Source organism: Hippocampus comes, unplaced genomic scaffold (genome assembly GCF_001891065.2).
Source record: "Hippocampus comes isolate QL1 unplaced genomic scaffold, H_comes_QL1_v1.1 scaffold214, whole genome shotgun sequence".
NCBI lineage: Eukaryota > Metazoa > Chordata > Actinopteri > Syngnathiformes > Syngnathidae > Hippocampus > Hippocampus comes.
Genome location: NW_017804875.1, coordinates 1,053,888 through 1,065,871, shown reverse-complemented (window position 1 = coordinate 1,065,871; position 11,984 = coordinate 1,053,888). Strand labels below are relative to the sequence as shown.

The following is an 11,984-nucleotide window of genomic DNA, read 5'->3' as shown; positions in this document are numbered from 1 at the left end:
TCCTTTACTATTTAAATGCATTGTATTAAACTGAAACATGTATTGTTCTTTCATGCTACATACAATGCTGCTGACTGTTCTTGCTGCCGATAACATGATTCAATACTCGCCAATGTTAGTGAAATTGCACAACAGCTGTATAAAACAAATTTCTTGTGAAATAAGCATACAAATCCTAAAAGATTACATATTTTTATGAATGAACGTGTCTAGAAATTGTGTTCTTGTGAATCAAGTGTTTAAAATAAATATCTTGATTAAAAAACATCCTGTACAAATCATTTTATTATAAAAATAGTCAGATGAATGTTGACAATGTATAAAAAAATATGAACCACACATACTTAAGAGATCATATTTAATGATGTAGAATCTTTATAACATATGATATCCATATTTTAACAATAATTTTGGATCATGAAATAAATCCCCCCCCATCAAAGCAATATGAATAAAATAAATAAAACGAATATCTGCTAGGCTGCACTTGAGAGCCATTTGAGCGTTAATGAATAATAAAGGCCTCTTCATTAAAGGCGCTCCAGCAACAGTCTCAATTAAACAGCAAATGAAAGTGTTCATTAAAAAAAAAAACAATTATGCGCTCAAGCCTGCCCAATGCGAAACACACGCACAATAACACACACACACACATACTTGGGAGTTTTTTATCATCTCCTCGACATTGAAAGAATCCACAAAAGACAGCAATCAACAGTACAGCAAGGACCTTTTTGTGTTTGTCAACCTGCTCTGCAGCAACACATCTCACCTGGCCGCTCAACACTGCCCCCTCTCGCCCGCCACCCGCCCCTGACAGCCACTTGAACACTTCCAACAACTATTTTCCTTTGTTTGACAGGTTAACAAGAAGACAAACGTATTTGAAGATGAAATTTAGGGGAAAAAAAATTAGCTGTATAGGGAAGAATCATTTACGGAAAATGACAAACGAGGCTGCTTTCAATGCACACGAAGTCATAAAGAAAGATTCGGGCTAAAATGCATCTCAGCTTGACAATCAAACTGCATTTTTGAATCAAATTAACGCTAACTAATGAGCTGTTGAACGCAGAATCACTCGTGAAAATGATTATCAAGGCTGCTTTCAATGCACGTGGTCCCAGCAAATGTTTGTGATTAAAAACATGCAATTTTGGCAGGCAATAAATGCATTTACCAGCCCCCTAGAAGGCATTTCTGCAACGGGTTTCAAGTGTTTCTCAACAGCCTTTAAAAGCGCTTGTCTTTGCTAAGTTTTGGGGGTGTCCACTCGAGTGAGGCCAGCTGCCACCCACAAACACCCCTCTGATGGCGTGATGCAACGTGAGTGGAAAGTCAAAACTGGAGCCGCAAACGGGTCTCACGTGCAAGACGCACAATTGATTTGAAAAAAAAGTGTTGCAAGTTCGAAAAATGAATATGCAGAACCACCACTATCCAAAAACAAAGTGCCTCCGCAAAAGTGCACACAGGTAGAAACAAAGACCACCAACTTACCTTCTCAGATGTTCCTCAACGTCCAAAAATGATAAGAATGACGTTAATAATTTTGACGGTCGTGGTGGGTCCAGAGAAGCGGCGCGTCCCAGATTCAGGTGTCCGCCAAGATCGTCCCTCTCTCGGCGACCTGCAGCGGAAGACTGCGCCGAGCTCCTCCGCGAGCTCCGGACCAAACCACCTCTGCGAGGATGGTGGGGGCCTATTTGCAAGGCGCGCGCCTTTGGGGAAGTGTTGCGCGTGCACGGAGCACCAAGTGAAAGGCGTGCAGCGTGCACTCGCACACCTGAAAGGAGGGGGACGACGTGACCTCGTGGGAATTTTGACGTCATGTTGTTGTGCACGGGCTGCGAGTCTCGATTGAATTGGAACAACAAAAGAGTCGGTCGGAAGACATGAAATAATGTAGTTCAGTCTATAAATTATTAATTATTCTACATGATATATGTTATCCATATCGACCCTTTTATATAAATGGAGGTGTGTAAGTCATCGACGTCATTATAGATCACTGTCAAGTTCCCATTTTTCACTGATTGTACAAATATCGTTCTGCAACATACAGTAATGATGTTCAATCCGTGAAAGCACACCTACAAATACATCAGAGAAATGATTATACGTGGCGATCTTTAACTGTTTTGTTTTTTCGGCGTATCGTGTCTAGTGGTGGCTTATACGACGTACAAAAAAGGGTGGTGAAGTTAAATTGTACATTAGGATTGATTGCACATAGCATTTTAAAATTGGAGCAAAATAAATAAGTACATGCAAATGTCATGAACTTATTAATGATTAATTTAATTAAGAAAATCTTCTTTTAAATATATATTTTACACTTAAAAAACAGATATCGTTTTCTCTGTAAAAGCTCCTGAGAGCTTCATTTCAGACATGTCTACAGCCGAGACACTTAATTGTCTATTAATCAACACGATAATATCCCAGTAAATTACGGCGTGCTGTTTGGTGAGTACTTGCCGTCAAATAGAATCATTTATTTCCTCTCCCTGTTTCTAATCAGACCAAACAGGAGGAAGAAGAGCTGATAGAGATATAATTAAAAGTGATTCACCGTCTCGTTAATTTGCTTATTACTTTCGGCGAGGCCCAGTGTGTGTATAATTGCCTTTCAATGTGCTTGCAAAACAAACGCGTCTCTTCCATCTCCTAGTAACGATGAGAGGCTGGCAGGTGGGCCAAGTTCTGGTCTAGACTACATTTCCCATCAGGCCTTGCGCGTTGGCTCCGGAAGATGCCACCGTGAAGTGACTGCGCATGCGCGCCCAGACGTGGCAACGCAGCGGCATCATGGCCTCTCGGAACACCTACGGGAGTCTGATGAGACCGGGGAAAATGCTCGGCTTCCTACTCCTGGTGAGTCCCGGGGAGGTTTCTAAGCATTTAATTAATAAATGAGGACTGTTTGATTGAATGGTCGTCCTGCTGCGACCCACGTGATTTTATGGCATATCTCGTGTTAAGGAATCCAGTTTAAGCTAGCCTGTCAATGGAGAGGAGGCTAGTTGAAGTTGACAAGCTGGACCCAACTTGGTGACCGCATCTGACACGCTTGTGGCGGGTGTGTGGTACCGAGAGATCCGCAAGAAGAAGCGGCCGTCTGTGTGGCACTTCAGGCGTGGGTTGACGTGCGCTTGGCGGTCGCCCACCTTCGTCGAGCTAGCGGGGAGGTCATTACACTAATGAGGTTGGTCTCAAAGTAAGACAGAGAGAAAGGATGGCGACGTGAAGGATGAATGTGAACGCTAATGTGAGAAAAGAAAACGAGAAGGAAGGGAAATGCAGAGGATTAAGGACAGAGGGGAGGTTGGAGGAATAAAAAGGAACAAGAATGTTTGAAATGTAGGTGAGAAAAGAAGAAATGAAGGCTATTGTTAAGACATTTAACAAGGATGGAAGGAACGAAAGAGACAAAAGAGGATAATGGAAGTAAGCGTGGAACGGTCGTAGGAAGAAAGCAAACAAGGATAAGTGAAGAGGTGGAAGGAAGGACAAATGAAGTTAACAAAGATGTCTCGAAGGAAGGATAAAGAAAGACCGTTAATAAGGTTGGTGGGAAAAGAAGGAAAGAAATGAGGACAAAGAAAGTCAGAAGCAAGGATAAAGGAAAGATGAGTGAAGGCAGGAGGATCAAAGGTGGGAATAAAACTTACCAAGGATGCAGGAAAAGACCAAAGAATGATGGAAGGTAGAAGGAACGATGGTTGGAAGAAAACTAAAAACTCCAAAGTGAATTCAAAGACTTATTTTCAATATACCTGCTTGAAGTTAATTACTGAAAATGTGCAAAGACTGAACTGTGTAGTTCTGAATAGTGGAGACCAAGCACTGCTTTTCACCATTTCAGTTTACCTGATTTTAAAAAAAAAAAAAAAAGCATATTTTCTGGGTTGCCTGCTGAGATGGATTCAAATGTCCGTGCTATGCCCGCTGATTCGCTAAATGAGGATCTCAGTATGTCCTCCTAATTTGCAGCCAATCAATGGACCTGTTCATTTTTTTACGGGTCTGTTTTGGAGACAATACTCAATAGCATAAAATTGGACATCGTGTAAGCAACTTTGACAATAATATCGACATATCAGCCACCCCTACTTAAAATGTGGCTGATGATGGCGCAATACTGGGTATGGATACTTGCCCATCCCTACTTAGGACCTTCTTGGACGCCTCTCTGGTGAGGTGTTCTAACAAAGTTGCTTCGTAGAGCTCAGTTTATGATTCCCTACTCAAGTTGCCGCCCCCGCCAGCAGAACAAAATGGATCAAGGTATTGTCTTGACTCTTATGACTGAAAATTTTCAATCAATTCAGGAATTCAAGCAGGGCTGTTTCAGGATGGCAAACATTTACTTCTATAAAACCAAGGCACCATAAAATAAATTGCTTTCCCGTTCTTATTCAAATTATTTGAAAATGACCCAGAACGTAATAGTATTTGACCCAATCCTGTCCCTACTTCGCCTTCGGCAAACAGTAGTGGTACAAGGGTTAGTGTGTGCTGTTTTTTTTTTCCATTGTGTGTTTATGTACACATAATGACTCACTTTGTACTCACACTTGCACACACACATTACGCGTTACGGTGCAAAGGACTTTTACGGCCACCTTAGAAAGAAAAAGGAATTATGTGGGGATAAAACTGCGTTTTTAAGAGGTGGGGGCGCAGGGGGGAGAGGGGGGGAAAGTCATGTGGGATTGGGGGTCGTAATGGTGTGATATTAAAGTCATATTTTCTAGTGATGAACAGATGTTAAATTATCAAATGAAGGTCATGTTTTTTAGAGGTGTCGTAATCGTATGAGAGTCGTATTAGACGTTAGAAGTATTTAGAGATTAAAGTTGTATTTTATTTCGGAAAAAAGTCAATTTTTACAGTCAATTATATTTTTTATGAAGAAAAAAAAGTCAATTTTTACAGTCAATTATATTTTTTATGAAGAAAAAAAAGTCAATTTTTACAGTCAATTATATTTTTTAAAGATAAATAATCCAGGAATTAATGTGGTCAAACTAGCTTTTGTTTCAATGCTGTTCAGTTGAATTTTTAAAAAAAAATTAGATTTCATATTTCATATCAAGTTATTAATCATTTTTATGATTATTATTTAATTATTAAAGTTGTTTTGTACAGTATGTATATTCTTGAACAAATAATTTCTCCCAAAACTCCAAATTTACATTATTCTTGAAGGACATGACTTTTTTCAGGTCTCTTATTTTTCCTGTTCTCAAAATGCACTTTTGTCTTTTTTTTTTTTTTAAACAAAAAAAAAATCTTATTATTAAATTTTAGTCAGATAACGACTTTTTTCCCCTCGTCCATTATTTATCTGGTTTTTTTTTTTGTCTTTCTGGTATGTTATGTGAGGGTCCTGTAGCTTTTCGCATATGAAATTTGACACAGAGTGAAGGTACAGCAGAAGCAAGCTGGCACGAGTCATTATTCAGAGAAGGCAGAAGGCTCTTTTTTTTTAAATCAAATTCCTTAGCGATTTATTCCGATGTACTGTTTCCTCCACCGAGCGTCTGCCTTTGATTAAGCGCATTTGTCACAACAGATGGAGGACGACATGATGCTGCGGGGCAGAGGTGCAACACCTGCTGCCTGCTCGATGTATCGTCCCACGCCACGTACCTGACCTGCAAGGCGCGTGCATCACCGTAGAGGGACGCTGGGGATTTTTTTGAAAATTCGGCCCGTGAAGGCAAATTCAGTTATCTATGTGAAATTTGTTCGCCACGTTTATCACAAGGCGCCGCACAAAAATGTCACAAAAGGTGATACCTTAGCTGACGCGGGAAGTTAAATTTTTATTAATATTGATCACACATCTATAGCGATAATGCGTATTGATCTTGAATTATCTCCCAGCCCGACGCCGAAGCATTTCAGAAACCACGTAAACGCTTTGCTCTTCGGTATTTCTGGTGTTGTGATGATTGATCATCCCTTTTTCCAATGCAGAGCGCAGCTTGTGTTTGTCATGCCGCCGTAGTGCGTGTCGAGCGCGCCTCACTCCATCTTCACGCAAATGTTTGTGTTTACACGTACTGTATCGAGCGTGCCGCGCTTCCGCCTGATGGTTTGATAGCCCGTGTGGCAGTGTGTAGATGCTCCACGACCCACACCATACACAAGCCCATTCCACTGATGTCTCTTGTACGGTGCGACGCCGCGCTTACGTGCAGTCAAGGGTTTGATGAGTGTTTACTTGTACCCTTTAAACTCGCTGTTAATGCAAACATCAAAGGCAGCCATCAAATTCATGATCCGGTGGATGGCACTCAAGCTTGACGTTTAGGTAAAAAAAAAAAAGTGAAAAATAAGTCTCAAATCCTAAGAGCACACAATTTCATGTCTTACTCAGAAAAAATGGTAACATGCTGATACTGCCTCTGGATGTTTGACCGCATGTCCTGTGATGCCCTCATGTTCAGAGATTTACCCCATACTCCTTTTTTTTTTCTCCCCATTTTGAAGTGGTTTATTGGAAATGGCCTCAGAACAACAACAATAAGCAGTAAGAATGTCCCAGTCACATTTTTTTTTTCCACTCGAGGACTAGTCGTGTCACCTGATTTTAAGTATCGCCTGATCCTCATCAAATAAAACCATCAAAGCACAAATATGGTTGGCACCCCCAAATTTTTGCTGTTTTGCTGTAATTCGCCCTCCTCTGATCTGGATGGGGTTGCAGATCTGTTTTGTAGTATTCTTTTGGTTTGCCCTGACCGTCAACCGTGGAAACAAAAGTTTGTGGGCATATCTCTTGCTCTCCAACCTCAAGCTTTCTGGGAAAAAAAACTGCTAGTGTGTAAGGCTCTGTGAATTCGTCAGTGTCCCTTTCGCTTGCCGTAGTGTGAGCGAGCGGGGGGGGCCTTGGAAGCGGCATCATGAAGCAACGCTGCTGCGTGCAAACAATGCACTCGTTTGACTGTCATTATTTGCATCCACAAATGAATATTTGACAGCGTGAAGGACGGAATACGTGATAACTGGAGTAAAACAGCGGCCAGATGAGAGGAAACAGACAAAAAAAAAGTAAATGACAACAAATATCGCAACGACACCACCTGCTAGTATAAAAGTGGGAACACAACAGCAATAACAAAGGACAAGTGCAATTAAAGAGCACATGTGAGTCGACAGAAAAGCGACACAACAAAAGACAACACCAGCAATAACATCTTTTAATATTAAGTTTTAAAGTAGGCGGACAGAGAGAAGTGAGACGGGGAAAAAGCAATAACACCTGCTCGTATGTAATTTGACAGGGGCGGGACAGAAAAGACAACAAAAAGCAATAACAAACAACCGTGGCAAGAACAACGCCTTTTTTTTGTGACTTATTTCTCAAGTGACCAACGTGCCCCGCCAAGCAAACGGCGCCGCTTCCGGTCGATCTCCCGTCGTCTGTAAGATCTTCTGAATATGACGCAAATCAACGAGCAGCCCGGTTGGTCAGTAAAATGAATAAGCGAGTGCGAAAGCTACCCGTGAGAACTCTCATCAAGTCCAACTCTCGCTCGCCATTTGCCATCGAAAGCGTTTCCCGGCGTGCATAAATAGCAAGCAGGCCAATTAGAGTGCGCGCGGTTACCTTTGCTGCCTCAGCTTCTCCGCTCGGATTAAATTGTCTCTGCGTGCCGCCGTCCGCCGCCCCGGCCATTTGCTGCCATTTGCCGGAGCAACTTTAGGTGAAGGAAGCTGAAAGATGCGCTTAAGACTTTTAATGACATCTTTTAACGTCGCTATTTCTTGGCGCATTACAGAGCACGCAGAGAACAAAATGTGCGGCTTGCTGGGACAGGTGCGTCGTTACTTTTCAGCGTCCGAAAACATACCCGAGCCAAAATATTGGAATCTTTGTGCCATTGTCAGATAGTTGATAAAAGTGTCTCATTAGGTTATCCTTCTGTCTGAGGTGTGTTGAGAGTGGATTTGTCCCGATAATACGGTCCAAAATAGTTCGGGCCGACAATCTACGTTCAATATTTGCGACCCGAGCGGACAACGCACAATACGACCAAAGCTGTCTTTATCAAAGATGACAAATATTTTAAGATCTGAAAAATCTTGGCGTGCGAGATGTGCGGTGGACGAAAGATAAAATTGCCTCAATGACTTTGGGTTTGATGTTGCCGAGATCAGCGGCTTTCTTCCCGCTGACGACGCTCTCCGCGCGTATTACAGATCATGACCTCGCTATTCTCATTATTTATCACGGAGGCCGCTAATATGCTACGTATTGATTGGAGAAAGCGGCCAGATCATCATCCCCTGCGGACATTTTTCCTGGCTCTGAAACACAGTTTCGAGTCATTTGTCTTTGTTTCACATCGCCAGGTGTTGCTAACATCGGTGCTGGATGCAGTGAAGGTGTCTCCCCTAATCGAGAGGGTCAGCGACCACAAAGACTTGAAGAAACTGCTCAGGACGAGGACCAACGTTCTGGTGCTCTACACCAAGACAGGTACAGAGTCTAATTATTGTCCAAGCCTGTAGAGGAATCGAATAAATAACCCCTTGGCCTTGGCCTGAAAGCTCTCTTTCAACACCATTCCCACCAACAGTCGATACCATTTTTTTCCCCCTCCCGAATCAAAGCACAGAACTGATTTGAAAGGTGAGCTGTCCCAAGATGGTGGCAAACATCAATGCTTTGGATAGGGCGGACTGAAGGAGTCAGACAAAACGTCAATTCCGCGACATAGCGTGTCGTTGTCTAGTACGGTATAGTATTGATAGCCATAGCATCAAACGCCGAGTTTGTCCAGTGGTAACTCAGCAACTCAGCAACAAAACATGGTTGCCACTGATATCGCGCCCCCTCCCAAACTGCAGCCTTTGCAATCTGAAAGTTGTATTTTACAAAAAAACGGACAATGAATGAGTTTTCTATGATGGCATTTTAGCTTGACTGTTAGCATTAGCACTGACAATGTTTCTCAAACGAAATATGTCTTGAATTGATATATCACGGCTGTCCTATGAAACACACATGTCCATTTGTCATTAAAAAAAAAGAATGGTGTGTGTGTGTGTTTCAGACATCACAATAGCACTCGTATTCTAGCTAGCCGATCCGCTCTTCTACAGAGTTGTCTGTGTCGGCGTCCGCTCGTCCCCACCTTCCGTCTGGTCCTCACCATTGTATAATTGTTGAAAGCTGATGTAACACGACTCCAGCTAGTGAAAGACGGGAGAGCCGAAAACCCCTCAACCCAAACTCAGCGTTCTCTTTCTTCCTTACGACGGAGGTCCCTCGGTAACCCGATGCTTCCTTTTGGAATGGGAGCATGTCCTCAGAGGCTGCTTCTTCTTCTTCTTCTTGTTCTTGTCTGGCCCACAGCTACATCCAGTGACGCCTACCTGAAGCTGCTGTCCGACGTGGCCCAGACAGTCAAGGGCCAAGGCACCATCGCCTGGGTCAACTGCGGGTATGTACTAGGACCAGGTTTTTGCTGACTCAGATTGAGGCATGGCTAGAAAGGAAATAATTCAGGAATGAATGTTCCTCTTTGTAAAGCCACCAACTGGTCTGCCACATGTGCAGAAGAAAATCCTTCCCTGCTCCCCTCGGACCGTTTGAGGGAGTGATTCTTTTGCAACTTAAATACCGCAATCGCAGTTGAAAATGACAGCTAACTTCAAGTGACTGCTTTCATGATGTCAGAGAACCTTTAGAGCTGCAGGCGACCCGAAATCAGATGGCGACAGCTGGATCGCAATTTTATATGCTGGAAAAACACTGAGAAAACTCCAAAGGATTCCCGATTGGGTCCTACAACCAAGATCTCATTGACAGCAATTTCAAGGGTGGGGCATTTTGAACTGTCGGAATGTCTCTTCCTCCCTCGCCATCCATCTGCACAATTTACCTTTTTTTCCCCCGCCTGTCATACGAGCGCTCGTTGACAGGCAGTTTATAAATGACTTGATTGCCTCACACCTGACAACTTAGCGTGAACATCTGCAGCTTGCTGCCAGAGTTTCTCTTTACCATCAGCTGGGACAGACCTCAGAGGACGCCTCATACAGGAGGCAGGTTTGTTGAGCATAGAAGTGGCTTCCGTTCAGAACTCTTGGCTTTGAAGATGAAAGTCTTGTTTGGGGAGTTTTTTTGAGACGGGACCGTGAAGGATTGCGCACTTGGATGTCGTTGAACTGGTTCCTACGCTGTCTTAGACTGGATTTACAAAGCCACTCCAAGCCATTCTGCAGTTCTTTAAGAATCCTACAATACTATAATAGGGCCTTATGATATTTTTTTTTTGCTTTAAGTTGCAAGCAAGTTGCCACTTCACAGTTGGCATTTGCTATTTTTTTAGACTAACTAAAGACGTCTTTGGCATTGACGCCGCGGTAGCGGGGATGAGATGAGCAAAGACTCATTTGCATTAGACTAGGACCCCCCCCCCCCCCCGAATTTTCCGTTTCTCGGGCTTTTATTGAAAGAATGAGAGGGCTTAAATTTGATTGACGAGGCCTTCGAAATTCGTCAACCTGCATTTACTCTGCATCAATTGATTCATTGTTATGGAAAAGCACCACAAACCAATCTCCCTTTCTCAAGTAATAAACTCGAGCAATCTCGCTCCAATCGTGCTTTCATCCACTTGTCCGCTTATTTCTGGTTGCAAAATGGAGCAGTCGGTTGTCGCACTCCTACTTCCTTTCTTCATTTTTCCCCCTTTGAGGTAGTTGTCAGCTGTCTTTCGAGCCCACACTTGTTTACATTAAACACATGTACGACGCTACCGAGAAACCGCCGAGAAATTGTCTTTTACACACCCGTCATGAACTGACTCTGACGTGTTGTTGTTTTCGCCTTTCCCTGGCTTTATTTTACGTTAATCCACCCCCACCATCCGCCAACGCCCCCCGCCCCCCCCAACCTGTCAAATCATCATCCGCTGTCTGAGCGGAAAAACAAAGAGTGTATCATCAAGCGGGAAACTGCCAGGAAGGAAGCGACTTCCCTTTGAGTCCAAATGAAACGCTCCCTGCTTTTTTACTCTTTAAAGTGAGTCAGGTTTGACTCTGCGTGGGCACCTGTGGTATTCTCTTCCCTCTCCAGCAATTCCAGCAGAGCCTGGCTCACATTGCCTCCCTCGGGGGAAGCTCAAACAAGCCGGGTCCAACGCGGTGCCACCCGCGGTTCTGTCGCCAAACACTGCGCCTTCTGGCATACGCGCCCGCCGTCGCGATTGGAGCGGTTCCAAATGATAGCTCGCGGTCTGAGCTCATGGCCGACAGACAGAGCGAGAGAAGGAAGAAGAAGCGGCGGTGAATGGTGGTGTGAAACATGTCAGCCGTGCCAACACCACCAGTCCACAATGACATACTGGGAGCAGATGACCAGGAACTTGCTTGTTGGCCAAGTGGCATCCAATGGAGAAATGAATTATCTCATTTTGGAAGCTACACTCGCTCCAAAGGGAGGTTGTGTGTGCTGAAAGGCCGTTATTCATAACAGCCACCGTCCTGGCCAGTTATTCATGATAACTGCCATCCAGCACAATACAAATACACTTGAGAATACCACGAATAATGCAAAAAAAGAATTCACCACACACCCGCACAAAGCGGATCACAACGTACCTACCATAGAAATGCAATTATTTTGAGGTGCAGCTAATGATTCTTTTGATAATCAATTCATTTGCTGATTATTTTATCAATTAATCATGCCATTATTCAAAAACAGGACATTAATTCAAATTGACAGTTTTAAAATTGCACAAGCATAAATTAAGATTCAGTCTCTTGGGTCCGTAACATGTCAGAAAATGGGCAAAAATGTTGATCATTGATTTCCAAAGTAAAAGCAAATCTTTCATTTTGATTCAACACAAAGATCACTCTGTGTTCATGGCAGAAATCAAGACAATATTTACTGCACATTTTTAAATTAAAGAAATTGAAGCAATAAATCGATTCTCACAAATAATTCTCGA

The 11,984-nt window shown here is 43.1% G+C and overlaps 1 protein-coding gene across 2 annotated transcripts in view; it reads left to right on the top strand.

The window, feature by feature from the left end:
- Positions 1–2,763: 2,763 nt before the first annotated feature.
- Positions 2,764–11,984, top strand: part of pdia5 (protein disulfide isomerase family A, member 5) — a 28,334-nt gene continuing 19,113 nt past the window's right edge. The window contains exons 1-3 of one of the 2 annotated variants that reach the window (XM_019879944.1): positions 2,764–2,877; positions 8,371–8,497; positions 9,377–9,464. In XM_019879944.1, the coding sequence (XP_019735503.1) occupies positions 2,779–2,877; positions 8,371–8,497; positions 9,377–9,464 (314 nt within the window). In that variant the 5' untranslated portion in view covers positions 2,764–2,778. Of the gene's footprint in view, positions 2,878–7,440; positions 7,521–8,370; positions 8,498–9,376; positions 9,465–11,984 lie in introns of those variants that run through there. The other variant, XM_019879951.1, reaches the window with a different exon arrangement.